General features: G+C 50.9%; 1 protein-coding gene across 1 annotated transcript; it reads right to left on the bottom strand.

The window, feature by feature from the left end:
* Window positions 1-538: 538 nt before the first annotated feature.
* RIPPLY3 (ripply transcriptional repressor 3) lies at window positions 539-7,430 on the bottom strand (the record flags this gene model as incomplete). The annotated part of the gene is made up of 4 exons (XM_084232295.1): window positions 539-939; window positions 3,635-3,702; window positions 6,391-6,457; window positions 7,327-7,430. The coding sequence occupies 4 exons, from the start codon at window positions 7,428-7,430 to the stop codon at window positions 711-713; spliced, it is 468 nt and encodes a 155-aa protein (XP_084088421.1). The 3' UTR covers window positions 539-710.
* Between the last annotated feature and the right edge of the window lie 9,693 nt (window positions 7,431-17,123).

The following is a 17,123-nucleotide window of genomic DNA, read 5'->3' as shown; positions in this document are numbered from 1 at the left end:
AGACTATGTACAGGAACACATGTAAAAAACAGTTAAGAAAAAAACCCTTCAGGAATACAGTATTTGATCATCAAAATAGAAAAAACTCATAATAACTTCACATTAGATACTTTGTTTGAAAACACTGTCATCCTATTCAAGTACCAAGTTCAAGAGTCCCCAACTAAAGAGCAAAATATTCAGACACAGAAACTCCCACAATAATCGTGTACATTTTTATGCAGACCGAGCCCCTAAAAATCAATCTTTCTATTCCTGTTAACATTTATGGAAGTTATTGAGTGTTTTATTCATTTCTCATAAATACAAATTTTCCAGATACCCCTAGGCACCCACACCAACCCTTGGACACTATCTAATCAGTATTTTACAAATGCAGACGCAGCTAGAGAAGGGACCTCAGGCCTGTGACCCTGTGCAAGTTAGTTCTAACTGATCACAATCCCATGTGGGACGCCAGCCTGCTCTTGTTTCTAGAATTCTCTGAAAGGTGTGCTCTGGCACACAGGGGAAGGAAAGGGAGGAGATGATTTCTTGCAAAAGTGGCCAGAGGCAGCTAAACAACCTGAACCCTGGACAGCCGAGGAGATGGCCGTTGGCGCTTGGGCGTGTGCCCAAGTGCACGGGCGTGACAAGACCCAGCCAGCCCTGGAGCTGCACGGTGGAAGCGCCTGCATCCTCACTGCCCAGGCCCCCACGTCCAGTGGGTCTCAGTCCCGCGTTAGCAGCCAGTCTTGGCCCTTCCCTCCCAGGCGGCTTTCCGCCTGTTGGTCCTGAAGGTCAGAGGGCTGCTGCGTTCCTTCCTCCTGCTCCTCCTCATCATCAGAATCAGACGCATCATTGTAGAAGTGGATGGTCGCTTGCACCGGGAAGCTCGCCAGGACCTTCTCCCCCGAGCTCTGCAGGTATTCTTGACGCTTTGAAATGGGTAAATAAAGTCTAGTGTTTAAGAAAGACACACATCGTTAATCTACTTGATGTCCTCTCAGCCCCATCTACGGATCCCTTTCCCTGGAGGCAGCTGCCTCCCCACCTTCCTCTGGATTTGGCTTTCCCTGCACCCCACCTTTGCTTCAGCCACCAGAAGGGGAGACTGGGCAGAGGGAGTGACCAAGAAAGGCTGGGGAAATGGGCTGCAACGGGAGTGAGCAAGTCACCGTGGACAGCGCCAGACAGGTGCTTCCTGGAGTAAAGGGCAACTCAGACGGCTAGTACCAAGATTAAGAGGCTCACTCTGACCAAATGGGGGGTCTGACTCATCTTGGTTGAGGCTCTAGTTAGACCCCAGCGGCCCCAAACTTGGGCAAGGGTGTGACACACATTGGGCTCTGGAGGGAGCCTGGCTCTGACAGGAAGATCTAGAGAAGCAGCTGATTTTCTGGATGTCTCCCTAAAGAAGCTCTTTTTGTGGCCATAGAAAATGATAACCCCTGCGGCGTTTGTCAAGTCATGCTTGGAAAAACGACAGGAAAAAAATGACTTAAATATATAACATTTGGAACCTCCACATTCCAACGTTTGTAGAATTTAAGTTTCAGTTTTACATGGAATTTATTTAAAAACACTTCCCTACTCTCCCCGTAATCTTTCATTCCTGTCCTTGGACTTCACTCACTGGCTCGCCTTTTTCCCTGCGGTTTTCATCGGAGGCGAGAGGGTTCATCATCTGATCACAGCCTGTTTGCGAAGCTGATTTCCACTGTCTCCTCCTTCAACAGCGGAGAAAGGACAGAGAAAGCGCCCTGCTCTAAAGCATGGATGATTATTCTGAACTTGTTAAGATTTCCAAAAGCCCAGTAATGCTAGAGACACTTTTGGTTGTCCCAACTCAGTGGGCATGCGGAGGGCAGAGGGAGGGATGCTGCTAAGCCTCCTTCTATGCCAGAACAGCCTCCACAGCAAAGAGGTGTCCTGCCCACAGTGTCAGGAGAGCTGAAGCTGATGTTGTCCACAGCAGAGAGAATGCGCGTGGCGATCTAAGGCAGAAGCATCCGCATACGTCCCTGCTCACCATGTGCAAAATTAGGCGATCAGGTTTAAATATTCATGAGCCACATCGTAGGATGCCTGGATGTGCTTTGAACTGTCCTGACAGCAACAAAACATAACGATGGATGGGATGAGACCCAAAGCATATTGATAATTACTAAGCTGGGTGATGGGAACGTGGGGGGCTCTCAGGTCAGGCTCTCTACTTTGGTGGAGGTTGGAAAATTTCTATAATGAAAAGATACAAGAAACTTGTGTATTCCATTGGCAATGCAATTCCATGGTGCAGTCACTGCATTTTCAATGCATCAAAAACTGGGTAGCAGTGGTGCATCTATGTGAGGCAGGCTGGAGGGGAGGGGTGCAGGTGATCTCCCAGGACATGAGAGGGTGGCAGACAGACCTCAATCTCCACTGTACATTAGGGCCTCCTGGGGAGCCTCTAGGAACACAGACATCTAGGCCTTCCCAGAACAAGTTAGGCCGCCCCCCCCCACCAGGGAGCAAGTTTTCCAGTGATCCTAGGGAAACTACAGACCCCCAACATAAGGAAAGCTCCCCTTTAAAAGGTTCACTCTTTGACCAGTCTGAGTGGCTCTAAATTTTATCCCCAGGTACCTTTGGGTTTACCTGGATAACTGGAGTAAAGATACTACGATGAGAGGGCCGGCAGAGATGAGGTTCATTTACATGAAGGAGAGATAGAGGCAGATGCAAGAAGTAGAGACAGGGAACTGAAAACAGATAAAAATCCTGAGCAGGAGCCACTTGCCCAAATGGGTGAAATGCAAGAACAGGAGAGGCAGCGGCGAGGGGCCTGCTCACCTCCGGCCCTGGGGAGAGAGGCAGAGGTGTGGATGTGGGGGTGGGGTGGGGAACAGCCACCCAGCGCATCATTTACTTAGTGCATATGCTTTGAATGTCTACTTGGTACTAGACAATATATTAGCTTATATCCTGGGACAGAAGGAAAGCGTAGAAATGTACCTAATGATTAAATAAATGAGCAGATACGCATACACAATTTATATGCAATTAAAATGAATGCCAGGCATTATATGTAAAGAGAAGTGTAAATGGTAAGGAGAAAAGCAGGGTAAGGAGAAAAGAAGTCAGTTCCAACTTGTCACTGAAACACTGAATGGATGATGAATGGATGGATTGATGGATGGAAGCATGGATGGATGGATTCCAGAAATCCAATAAAATATTCTTGATGTTCTTTGGGATAACAACTAAACAATATTGGTGAATATACTGATTCTTTTTCCCATTCTGTTGAAAACATGGACACCTTAAGATGCTAAAATGTATTCATGTTTATTTTAAAAGGAAATTTGGAGCCTCCCTGGTGGCACAAGCGGTTAAGACACAACCTATGATGCTATCGGAAGCCACTGCAGCATGAGTTCGATCCCCAGCCAGGGAGCTACCCACATGGCACAGCAGACCTCTCCTGTCTTGCCCGCTGCTCCCCTCAGCAGTGTATTTCAGTCAGTCTGCCTGTTCTGTTCTCCACTCTGCCTCTGGTGAACCCTCTCCCCCCCCCACCGCACCTCTGGCCTGTACCCCAATTATTGTATGCATAAATAAATAAATCTTAAAAAAATAAAAGGAAATTTGCTACTCCATATTTGGAGCTTACCTTACAGGATGCTGAAAGCCAAAGGCCCCCTTGGGTCTGGACGTGTGCTGGTCAGCTCCAGGCTCATGCTGTAAAGACAGACGCACAGACACAGTCAAGGAGCCTTTCAAGATGGCATCCTGAAGCTTTAAAGAATAAAATTGAAGTCATCAGCCCTTGTTTGTATCTGCATCAGTGCTAGGGACAGTTCAACAGGATCTGATAAGCCCCTCTCTGTTACTGCTGCGAGTGAGTCAAAGATGGAGCCATGAGCCTGTCATGCCCCTCAGTGCAGGCATGTTCAATCCAATGGCAGAGACATACATATATGCAAATGACTACGCCCCAAAGCGCCATCTGATAAATGCTAAGGATCCTAAGTGGGAAGCAGATAGGAAAGGGTTGGGATGGGGGAGCAATTCAGACCGTTCCTGGTGGAAGGCAGCAGCCAGCTCCAAGGGGCAGGAAAATGGAGGTAGGGACAGGTGAAGAGCCCAGTGCTGGATGAATGAGGTTGCACAGGTCAAGGGGAGGCCCGTGCCCATTATGGATGCTTCCAGTGCCCGCTGTTGGGTCAAGGCTTCAGGGACATTGCACAATGTCATTTCATTGATGAGAAAATAACAGTAGGTTCCTGGCTGGGGCTGCTGTCAGTGTGGAGTCTGCACGTCCTCCCCATGCCTGTGTGAGTGCTCTCCAGAGATGTGCACGTGAGGTGCATTGGTGTGTCTCAGTGGGCCCAGCTGGATGAGTGTGGGTGGGACCTGCCCTGGGACCGAAGGGCGTCCTGGCCAAGATGGGTCCCACTTGCACCCTGAGCTGCAGAAAGAGACTCCAACACTTCTCACCTTGAACTAAAATAAGTGGGTTGGAAAAGGAATGAATAACTGAATGGAGATAAGCAATAGTTGAATATTAGAAGTGCTTGGGGTCTTTTTATCAGTTTGGTGATGTTTTGTGATCAGAAATAGGAACTTGGGGCCTCCCTGGTGGCACAAGGGTTTAAGACACAGCACTCTGAAGCTAGCCACAGCCTCTGCAGCACGAGTTCGATCCCCGGCCAGGGAGATACCCACATGGCGCAGCAGACCTCTCCTGTCTCCTTGCTGCTCCCCTCAGCAGTGTCCTCGGTCCGTCTGCCTGTTCTGCTCCCTGCTCTGTCTCTGGTGAATTCTCTCACTCTCCCGTGCCTCTGACCTGTACCCCATTTCTTGTATAAATAAAGAAATCTTTATATAAAAAAAGAAAAAGAAAAAAAGAAATGTACAGCCAGGCTCCAGAACCGAGGCAATCTCCTGCTTGGGCGGGAGAGGGCGCTGTTCAGCAAGAAGCGTTTCCTCTCCGCGCCCCGAAGCGCGCAACTTGAGGGGGTTCCCGGGATCCCCGCGCCGACGCGAGGCTGCGGTCCCCCGCCGCTCACCGCTCCGCCCAACCCTGCAAAGATCTGGCCCTGGGGAATCCGCGCAGCGAGTGCCACAGCCCCCACGGAACACCCCCCCTTTACCCTGCACCCCCAAATCGACGAACAGAACTGTTTCACCCAGTGTGCCCAGCTGACTATCAGCTGGAAAGTGGCTACAGTTCAACACTTTTCTGCAAGTAACCTTCATTTTTCTCACAAATGATCTCAAACAATAGGGAGTAAAGCCACCTGCCTTAGACTAGCAAGTATATTACAGAATTGGCATTCTTGCAATAACTTACAGGTTCCATACATTTCCTCTAAAAGAAAATTGGGTAATCATAAACTTCTATATTCTTTCTCTTCCCAAGGACCTTTTAAATCTCATGTTTAAGGACTTAAGTTTGAATGCAAAAGGAGAAATTACTTCCCACTATTGAGCTGTGGCATGTAAGAATAATTTGACATCTCCTTTGTCAATTTGACATAGATTTCATATTGCTTCAGTATTTAGTAGTCATGGAATTTACGCTCCCATTATTCAGACCATTTACTGACATCACTATATCGTGAAGGGCCACTTTTCCACATCAGAATTTCTAAAATACAAATAACCGCACACTCAGGCATATACTAAGTGTGTAATTTAAATACAGGTGCTTCCCAGTGGGATTAATTCTTCGGAGTTGTCAAAGTCATTAATTCATATTCCAAAATACAACAAAGGAATGACAAATTCTATGCAACTTCAGTAAATATAAAGCAATTGAGTGACCCGTTCAGGAAACAAAAGAAGAGTGATCGCATTAATCTTCGCCCACAAAGCCCTGGCTGGAGTGTATTTGCTCAGACAACATGAGTGGCCCCTGGGGGACTTGCAGACAGGCCCAAAGTGCTTCAGAAAGGGCCAGACGCCACTAGTAGGGGCTTTTAGCCACACCTTATGCGCACCCCCAGACAGGTTCTGCTTTTATTTGCACTGTGGCTCCAGTCCAGCACTCATGCACACCCCGCTTTTCTCCAAGGTCAGGGGGCCTGAGGAAACCTGGCATACTTTCCTTACCTGCTGGTCTGCTTGGGGTGGGGTCAGGTGGGGGGGCGACCCAGGAGAAAGCTCTCAGTATGCCTGTGAGGCAAGCCAGGGTGGCTTCGCCTTTCAAGAAGGGAGAAATAATCAGGAGCCCAGTCTATTGTGGTTCAAGCCTGAGCAACTGCTGGCTTCCCAGGATCCCACCCCCAAAGCCGAAGGAAAGCAGGGCTGGCCCACCGAGGCAGAGACAGGCTGCAGAGGCCTCTCAAGGCCATTTTCTTGCAGACAGTGCCACGTTATGGCTGAGCTGGTTTTGATACCTATAACGTCTGCATTTAACCTTACCCGGCTTCCAGTTCTGGTCGGTTGGGCATCTCGGGGGGTCGGGATCCAAGGTCTCCAAGGTGTGGGGCTGCAACTGCAGGGACCAAGAGGATGAACCCCAGCACTTTTTAGTGTTTTAAAGTTACAGCATAAGACATCAGGCTTATCATTTCCAGTGTCAGCCTGAAAACGCCACTGGGCACCCCAGAATGCTCCATCTCTCAGCTGTGGATAAACCAGTGACATTTGTGTGGCTTTGTCTGGCCCATTTCTCTGCCTTCTTTTGGATTTTGAGAAGTCCTAAATTCCACACAATTTCAAGAGACATTAGTCGAGGGATTTCTCTCCCAGCTTAGCTGGATTCCTCGATTTAGATTTCCCACTAAAGCTGGTTGCTTTTCACTGCATAATTTCAACCGAGCCACCTCGGTGACCGGAGGATCTGCAAGCCGGCAGGATGCTCTGACAGGCCCTACCAAACAAATCCCTTTCTCCCCTTGGCCGCCTGGTCACCCAGCCCCTTCCTACACTTCCCTGCTAAATCCATTTACTTAAAGATCAACGCCCTCGGGCAGGGCTGGTGCCCAAGGACAGCACAGCTGAGACCCAAGCACAAGGCCAGCAACTGCGATCGGGGTGCAGGCCAGGGGGCTCCCCCTGCAAGGTCAGCAGAGGGTCCCGGAGAGTCAGCTTTCCCACTCGGGTGAATTTCAGACGCGTGTGCGGGAGATGTGGCCATTCCCTTGCCCCGCACCTCCTGCGCCTCTCAGAGCCCCTCAGAACCGGGGGGACCTTTGCGTCCCGGCCCTGGCTAAGGAACCTGCTCCGCGTGGCCGTCGGGCTCCGGGCCTCCGCGAGGGTTCTGGGGTTCGCGGGGCCGGGGCACCCCACGGGCTGTGCCCCCAGCACCCCCGCGCCGTGCGCTTCCCCGCGCGCTCCCCGGGCGGGGACACCTACCTGTCGGGCGCGCGCGGCGGCGATGGCCTTCGGGGCCCGTCCCGCGGGCGGGGACACGCGCGCCCCCGCGCCCCCCGGGCTCCGGCCGCCGCCTCGGGTCTCATGGTGCCGCGGAGCGCGCCCCGCCAGTGCGCCCCGACTCCGCCCGCCCGGGAGGGCGCCCCGCGCGCCGCGCGCCGGGTTTAAAGCCGGGGGCGGGGCGGGGCGCGGACTCGGGGCGCCGGGCGCGGGGGCGGGCGCGCGGGGCGCCCCGGGGGGGCTCGGGGAACTGGACGGGCCGCGGGCCGCGAGATCGGGATCGCCGGGGGGGCTCGGGAAGCGGGGCCGGGTGGGGGGCGGCAGAGGAAGCCCGGGAGGGGCGCCGGGGCGGGGTCCAGGAGCCGGGGGGCGGCGCCGGCGGCCGCGCTCGCCCCGGGGTGCTGACTGCGGGCGCGGGCGGAGGCCCCCACCCCGTCGGGGGCGGCGGCAGAAGGGACCCCCGGCTTCTTCCCGAAGCTCTGCGGTCCCAGCACCCCTCCCTCCGGGGTCTTGTTTCTGCGCGAGCACCTGGGGCCCCGGGTTTCTGCACAACCTCCCGTCCGGCCCTTTAGTGTCTGCTGGGTTTGGCGATGCGGGGGGCGGGGGGCCGCAGGGGGGCGGGGGGAGCAGGGGGGGCGCCCACAGGAGCCTCCGACCCGCTTGGTCTTGGGTGCTGGCGCCCGGGGTGCTCCGAGGCCCGGCTGCACCCGTCGGGCGGGAGCGCGGACAGAACAGCCAGAAGGGAACCCCGTTCTCATCCATGGGGGCCCTGGAAAAGCACGAGATGCCCGAGGTGGAATTTTCCCCTGGTTCGCCCCCCGTTGGGCTTAGAAAGCTCCTGGATGAGCCAGAACTGTGTCCTGAGCAGGCCCTGCGCGGCCCCGGCGGGGGACGCTGTTTAATCGGTGTTGTCCCTGGGCAGGACCCTGAAGCAGAAAGTCTGGGCCCCCTCGAGCCCTGCATTTCAGAACTGGAGTTTACTTTCTGCAATTTAAATGAATGGGTACCCCCAAAATCAAAGAACTTCAGGAATTAAAATGTTTTCCACATTTTATTCTTTAAGAGCAACAGATTTTGCCAGTAATGCAACTTACAGGCTAAGAGAGGAAATTAATAGGTGACTTTTCTGTATAAAAGTGTATAAAATCGTTTAAAAAGACCCTGAGTAGAAGGGAGGTGTCCAGGGGGCGAAGATCAGTCACAGGCAGCATTGCCACGAGAACCTGCCAACTCGAAAAGACTCTGGGCAGGAGCCCCAGCCATGCTGGGCCTTCAACAGGACTGTCTTGCAGGGGGCAGGTGGCAATGCAGTCAGGGTATCTTCCCGAGAAAGTATTACATGTGTCACAAATGGTCTCTTCTTCCAGTGATCTTACTTCTGTGCCTCCATTAAAGATGGCTTTCAAAATGTGAGTGAGGGGCCTCCCTGGTGGCGTAAGGGGTTAAGATGCAACCTATGAAGCTGTCCGCAGCCACTGCAGCATGAGTTCGATCCCCGGACTGGGAGGTGACCCACATGGCGCAGCAGACCTCTCCTGTATCCCCACGGCTCCCCTCAGCAGTGTATTTCAGTCAATCCGCCTGTTCTGTTCCTCACTCTGTCTCTGGTAAATCCTCTCACCCCCCACACCTCTGGCCTGTACCCCAGTTCTTGTATGCATGAATAAATAGATCTTTTATAAAAAATAAAAAAAAATGTGAGTGAGCATGTAATTCATCACAGAGGTGTTTATTACAGCACTGTGTACAATGGTGTAATGTCTAAAATATGGTATTGATGCCCAGCTGTCTCTCAAAAAGATACAAAAGCACTAAATCGGAGGAAACCTGCACTCCTGTGATTATAGCAGCACTATTTACAATAGCCAAGCTATGGAAACAACCTAAGTGACAAAACAGATGAGGTATATATATACACATTGGAATGTGGTATATATACATACACATTGGGATGTGATATATAAGAATAATGGAATACTACTCAGCCATAAAAAGAGGAACCCATACCATTTGGTGTTACCTACATGTGGAATGTAGAAAAAACGGTCAGACTAGGATAAACTTAAAAACCAACCCTTGAAAACTGAACGTGGATCTTAGGCTTTCAGAGTGGGAGAGAAAGGAGAGGGATGAAAACGGGAATGGGAGGTAGAACACAGTGGACTGTTGTGGACTGTGGGTGCTTTGGTGGAGGCAGGGCACGCGGACCACACCTTGGATTTGGAACCCTATACTGTCAAAACACTAACGAGGATGTAAAATAATATTACGCCAATAACAATTAAATACACATAGATATAAAACTATTTCACTTAAGTAAAATATGATAAAGAATAAATAAAATATGGGCCTCCATATTTTAAGTCTCAGTGCTATCAACTATCGACATCCACTGCAGCATGTGTTCGATCCCCAGCCAGAGAGCTACTTACATGGCACAGCAGACCTCTGTCTCCCCGCTGCTCCCCTCAGCAGTGTGTTTCAGTAGATCCGCCTGTTCTGATCCCCACTCTCTCTAGTGAATCCTCTCACCCCCCGCACCTCTGGCCTGTACCCCAGTTCTTGTAACCATAAATAAATAAATTAAATCTTTAAAAAAGAATAAATAAAATATGACAATGATTAAATACATTTTATGGAATATCATGAAACTAATAAAAATGTTTACTGAACTTTGAACAGCAGGGAAAACACTGATAAAAGAACAAAATTATATGAATGGGGTCCATACTGTAGACAGAGACTACAAATGATAAAACAGAAGTGGTTGGATCTCAGTGTTGGGGTTACTAAGAATTTTAAACATTTATTTTTTTTAAAGATTTATTTATTTATGTATACAAGAACTGGGGTACAGGCCAGAGGTGTGTGGGGGGTGACAGGAATCACCAGAGACAGAGTGGGGAACAGAACAGGCAGACTGACTGAAATACACTGCAGAGGGGAGCAGCGGGTGAGAGGAGAGGTCTGCTGTGCCATGTGGGTTGCTCCCTGGCCCGCAGCTGTGGATTGCTTCATAGTGGGGTGCTTAACCCCTTGTGCCACCAGGGAGGCCCAGAATTTTAAACACTTAAAAGAAAATAGATCAGTGGTTACCTGAGGGGCTAGGGATGGGGAAAATGAGGTACAAACTTCCAGTTACAAAGTAAGGAAGTCAAGAAATTAGAACATACAGCAAGCATACAATAATCAAGTATATAGTATTGTTATAGGGCAGCCCCGATATTGAACGGGTTGCCTGGCTGTGGGTCCTCACCTGCGCGCTTAAAAGGGACTTATGAATACTCCACTACAGGCACACACAAAAGGTTCATAAAAGATTTATTTACAAGGGAAAAGGAAAGAAGGAAAATGGACAACTCAGGGAGAAAATAGGGAAATAAAGTCTTTCATGCGTCCTACCCGATCCGCCGACCTGGAAACCCAAAAAGCACTCTCCGAGCTGGCCAGACGCTGCAAGCTGGCGGAGAGTCAAAATGGGGGACCCCCCCAAAGCCCACGTGTCTGGCTTTATACCAACCTGGCTGCTGAACCCCACCCTCAGGCCCCAGCCCCCTTCCCTTGGGTGGTGATGGGATTTGGAGTTCCCAGTGTCTTTGGCTTTGGCCTGGGGTGGGGGTGGAGTCCACAAAGCCTGCATGGAATTAGCTTTAGGACAGCCTTTTCCCCCTAACAGTATTACAAATTTGAAAGTTGTTAAGAGATGATAAATAGACTTATTGGGGGTGATCATTTTCCAAAGTATACAAAAGTGATTAGGTTGTACTGCTGAAGTTAAAATAACATATGCCAAATATACTTCAATCAAATGGGCAAAAAAGGCAAGTCTCCTGAACAGAAGCGTTCTGAATAACTGAGGCACACACTCTGTTCTCAAGAAGGGGGAATTAACACAACAAGCCATAACAAAACCAATAATTATGCATGTTTTTAACAAAGTGCATTTAATGGAATATAAATTCATGGTAATATATAATAAGGGATTTTTGAAAAAGTTATTTTTCTGCAGGTAGTGGGATTAAAACACAGTAAAAGAAATAAATTGTTTCTGAAGTGGTTGGGAATGCAAAGGGCTTTTGTTACTAAGCATGTTATAGTTATTTCTTAACCTTTTTTGGGTCCAAGGAAGGTCTTTATAGTAAAGAATTTAGGGAATGGTATAAAATCTTAAGAAATTTGATTAAACCCAGGGTTTATAAACTGGGAAAAACTGAATGACATTAAGTGTTTGAATGCCTGCCTAGGAGGTGATATGAGGAGTAGATAAACTTGAGATTCCATTTCTTGCTCTGCTCTCTCTAATTAAGAACTCCTTTTCAGATGCTGACTTTCAGTCCTTTCTTAGAAACAAAGAGTAGAGCTGTTGACCCTCAGGGTTTCCGGCTTGCCTAGGAGGAGGCTACCCAAAGTCCAAACATCTAAGAGGGCAGAATATTTTTACGTAAACAGTGTTGAAGACAAGCAGGGAAATGATCATTTCCTTTCCTCCTGTTTCAGCAGACCCTATTTCCTGCTGTCAGCTCCCCCAAGTGCTCCGTGACCCTGAAAGCTGATTTAGAAGCTAAAAGATATTACCACTGTTGATGTTATTGTCTCAAAGATTTTTTGGAAGCCCAAAGAAAAATTTGGGGTTTTGCTTTTTTTTTTTTAGCATTTTTATTTTATTTTATATATTTTTACATCATTTTTCATTTTTGCTGTGTTTTTGCTTTTCCTTTTACTTCAAAAAGTCATGGCAAATATGAAACCATTCCCTTTTAATGATTTTTAATCAGTAGAGTTCAGACCCAGGACATTCATTGTTGCGCAAATTTCACCACCATCCATCTCTAGAACTTTCTCATCTTCCCAAACTGACACTTTGTACCCATGAAACTCAACTCCCATTTTCCTCTCCCCTGGCCCTGGTGACCTCTGCTCTACCTTCTGGACTGAGTTTGATTGTTGTAGGTGCATCATAAGGGGAACCCCCCCCCCCCACTTATGTCACTATGCATCATGTCCTCAGGGTACATCCAGGTACAGCAGGTGTCCAACAGCCTTGCTCTCGGGACCAAGGAGTGCCCTGCTGCACAGAGAGGCCGCTTGTGTTAGGCCAGTCAACCCCATGGACTCCTGCTTCCCCCTTTTAGGTATGCTAAATAATATGACTATGAACAGCATTCATGAGTTCCTGCTTTCAATTCTTTGGGAGTATAGATGCAGATGTAGCATTGTTTGGCTGGTCAACCCAGTTTGGCTACTCACCAGGGGATGGGTAACTTTGGGTGTTTAATTGGAAACTATTTTTTTTTAAATATTTATTTATTTATTTATACAAGCACTGGGTACAGTCAGAATCGCAGGAGGGCGAGAGAATTCACTAGAGCCAGAGCGGGGAGAAGAACAGGCAGAAGGACTGAAGTACACTGCTGAGGAGAGCGGTGGGCAGCACGAGAGGTCTGCGCGCCATGTGGGACCCTCACTGGTGACCGGGGATCGAACTGGTGCTGCAGAGGCTGCGGGCAGCTTCGCAACCCAGTGCTCAACCGCTGAGCCACCAGGGGAGGCTCTGGAAACTATTTTAAACTACATTCTCTCTCCTCTCTACTGCACACTATTTGTATTAAAGTTCTTTTGACTAAAGTTCTTTTGACACACTATTTGTATTAAAGTTCTTATGCACTATGGTATGTTTTGTCTTTATGTGGCAGATGGCAGAACCCCTTTAGAGCAGGCAGGTTTGGGGGGCCTGGAGTGACCCTCACCCTGCCTGCTAACACTGTCAATTAAGAATATATGGGGGGGGAGGGTTTGGGGTCAAAATCGGGGTTGCAATTGTATGGGGAATATAAAAATTGAAAAAAAAAAGAATATATGGGGGCCTCCCAGGTGGTGCAGGGGTTAAAGACAGCGCTATCAAGCCAATCGGCAGTAACTGCAGCATGAGTTTGACCTGGCTGGCCAGGGAGCAACCCACCTGGCCCAGCAGACCTCCCCTGTGTTGCCCACTGCTCCCCTCAGCAGTGTATTTCAGAAGATCTGCCTGTTGTGCTCCCCACTCTCTCTGGTGAATCCTCTCACCCCCTACACCTCTGGCCTGTACCCCAGTTCTTGTATGTATATATAAATCTTTAAAAAAGAAAAGAATATATGGATGTAATAGTAACAACATTCCAGGAAGCAACGAGGATCTTTCAAGATTTAAAAAAACATGTTAAGATATGTAAGTTTTATTACTGAAATTTGGAATTTTGACCATATTAAGCCAAAGATTTTCACTGAACAGGACAGAAGATACTGTTAGATTTTGTGGCCTCCGGAAGCCACTCAAAGGTATACCTTAACCTAAGAACTGTTAAGAGATAAACTGAGGCATGTCTAAAAATTGAAGAGTTTAGGGCCTCCCTGGTGGCGCAAGGGGTTCAGCACAGCACCTTGAAGCTATCCGCAGCCTCTGCAGCACAGTTCCATCCTGGGCAAGGGAGCTGACCCACACGGTGCAGCAGACCTCTCCTGTCTCCCCGCTGGACACTTAGGTGGCCTCCAACCTTCTGGATTACAGACACCTCATGAATAACCCTGTCCATACAGGTACATCTTGCACATGTGTGACTAGCTCTGCAGGGTAAGTTCTTGGAGGGGGGTCAGTGCTCCAGCTCTTCTCTCCTTGGGTGCCTCCTGCAGGCTTTAGCCTCTTTGTCAGGGGCCTGTCACAGCCCCTTGGTCACTGGAGAGAGAGACTACTCCACCAGACGGTGGTGGAGTATGACTCAGGTGGTAGAGGACTCGTGGCTTTAAAATATGCCCAGGGGCGGACGCACACTCCTAGGTTGCACCCCTTTCCCAAGGCTTCGCTAACAAAGCACTGACTGCTGGCTTAAACAACACATGGTCCTGCCTCACAGCTCTGGAGACTGGAAGTTCAAAATCAAGGCATTCGCGGGCCCTGCTCCCTCTGTCGCTGGCGGGACAGTCCTTCCATGCCTCCCCTTGGCTTTGGTGGTGTGAGGCCTCCCTTCAACCTCTGCATGTCCCCGGCGTGTCTGTCTGTTTTCACAAGGCTGTCCTCTTGTAGAGACTCCCGGCTTACAGGATTAGGGGCCCACCAACTCCAGTATGACAGCATCATAACTGTATTTGCAACAACCCCGTTTCCAAACCAGGTCATATTCTAAGGTGCTGGGTGTTAAGATTTCAACATATCTTTTTGGGGGGTAGGGAGAGGACACCATTCTACCCATAAAATAGGCTGGAAACTTTTCTGCTTGTTCTAGGAAGGAATCAGTGCTAGGGTTGCTTGAAGTCACCAGCTCATTCTTAATTCAGAAACTAGAAAGTCTAGCTCCAGACTCAGCCCTTCAAGGTCCTTTCCAAGGCCACCTGCTGTCAAGGGTTGGCAGCTGCCTGCCTGCAGGAAGGGGGTGAGGCTGGAGGGTTTGTACCCTCTGCTGACCCTCTTGGTGCTCTGCCCATTGAGCTTCCTCCCAAGCCCCCTCCAAGGTTCAGTCTCTATGCAGTGTGGGAGAGAGAGGAGGGCAGCTCTGTGCCTGAGGGCTGGGGGTGGGGGGCTGTACTTTCCTTCTTATAGGTATTTTAGGGACTTTCTTGGAGATTATTGGGGATGCTTTGACTGCAGATCTGCAAATGCAACTTTTTTTTTTTTGATGGGGGAAAATCATGCTCAGAGACTCAGACGGCCTTTGCCAGTGACTGATGCATAACCGCAGGAATGATGATTTAACCGGGCTGGTGACACACAGGATAATGCCTCATAAGCCAGAAAAGAAACAAACCTATCCAAACCAAAGGGGGGTTCCTCACACAATTGTTCCAGGCAAAGGGCGGATGGAAGAAAGCTCAGCCTTAGGTGCGGTGTGCGTTCTGACAAGTTGGTCCTCAGGAGACAGTGCAAAGCCCGACCTCAGCCCGCGCCCTCGCAGCAGAGGCAGCTCTGGGGCGCGCAGCAGGCGAGCTCTGCACAGGCCCCGCAGGCGGGAGCTGACGCCCAGGTGTGGGGAGCGCCTCACCCGGGCCCCCCGCTAAAAAACGTCTTTCTAGACTTTCGGCAAAGCTTGAGCGGCAGCGCCTCCCGCCAAGCCCGCGCGCTCCAAACGCAGCTCCCCGGGGCGCCTGCTGCGCGGGCAGCGCCTTCCTCCCTAGCCCTTCTCGGAAATAACCAAAACCCTCGTCTCCTCGGCACGCGCAGAGCAGCTGGGACGCGGACTCTGCTCAAACTTCCCCGGGGAACCCCGGCACCGCTCGCTGCACCCCACATCCGCGCACACCGGCGGCCGCCGTGCGCCCCGCGTCCGGGAGGCAGGGGCGGGCGGAGGGAGGATGTGCTAAGGGCGGGCGAGAACACCCCGCGCCCCAAGTTATGGAGACAAATAAGTGACAGACGAGGAATTTAAAAGCCTGCCGGGGCCGCGGGGGGCGCGGGGGGCGCGGGGGGCAGGCCCGGGGCCAGCCGCCGCCAGGGGGCGCAGCGCGGCGGCGCCGGGGAGACCCGCCCCCCGGGGGGAGAGGAGCGGGCCGGCGCCGCATCAGAGCGGGTCGTGGGGAGGGCGCGGGCCGGGCTCCGCCGCGGCTGGCGGTCCGGGCGCCTGATCGGGCCGCCGCCCCGAAGGGCCGCGCCGTGGGCACGCGCCGCCGGAGGGCCCAGGGGAGAGCCGGACGCCAGGGGGCGGGGCTTCCGGCTGCGCCGCCGCACTCGCGCTCCTCCCGCGGGCCCGTCGACCCCGCCGGCCCCGCCCACTAGCCGGTGCGCACGCGCGGCCCGAGCCCCGCGCTTCAGGCCCCGCCCCCGCGGGGGTCGCGGGTCACCTGTCCTTGCGCGTTGCGCGTCACTTGTCCGCGCGCCGGAAGGTGGAACTGCGCGTGGCCAGGGCGGGCAAGGACCCGAAATCCCGGTGCAAGAGAGAAGATTGCTGCTGCGTCTGACAGCACGGAAATAAAAACCATTTGGAGGAATAAACAAACGCTTACCGTAAATAAGGTAAAAGCACCGATAAAGGGTTAATATTGCAGACATGTAAAATAACGTCAAGATGAGGGAACCGAAGGCCAAAAGCCTGTTTTTAAAAGGCAAAACCAATAAATGACCTGCAAAAAGTGATATAAAACTCACCCCTAAGCGAGTGAAAGGATGTTCTCTGTTCCTCTCAGAGTGGAGAAAGGCGCTTTTCTCTGCGAGATCGTTCCAACCCGGGCAAACGCTGCATGGGAAGCCATAGTCCCGGCTGGGGTGACAGGTGTGTGCGGGCATCGCTGGGAGCGGGGCGAGACGGAGCAGGCCGGAGGGAGGGGATTGGCAGTGCCCATCAAAGCCCAGTGTGGGTTTGCCTCTGCCCCAGCAGTTTCACAGTAGGAGTTCGCCCTCAGGAAACACCTACGCGGAAAGCGAAAGTGGACGTGTCTGTATGTACAAAGTTACTTACTGCAGTGTTGTTTGCGATGACAGACTTTCGGATGCAGACACAGAAGCAATGGTTTGAATGCTCTGCTGCGGCCACACAACAGTGCAGTGCAGTTATAAAAATGGGTGGCGAGCTCCAAGAACTGCTATGGTGTGATTTCTCGGATATGTTGAGCAAAAGTGTTAATACAAATGTGCACATACTGTGCTGTTTTGTGTAAAGTAAGGGGGAAATAGTAAAATATTCGAGCATCTGCTTATTGCAAAAAAGTGAAACCAGAAAGTATAAAAAGGGATAAGTTGGTGGGTAGGGGAGATGGGGATGAATTTCTAAGTGAAATGATGAGTATTCCAGCACACCTATGCTGACTTTTAGAAATAT

This window comes from Talpa europaea (genome assembly GCF_964194135.1).
Source record: "Talpa europaea genome assembly, chromosome: 4".
Taxonomy (NCBI): domain Eukaryota; kingdom Metazoa; phylum Chordata; class Mammalia; order Eulipotyphla; family Talpidae; genus Talpa; species Talpa europaea.
The sequence above is the reverse complement of the archived record's forward strand: the minus strand, read 5'-3'. Positions and strand labels throughout refer to the sequence as shown.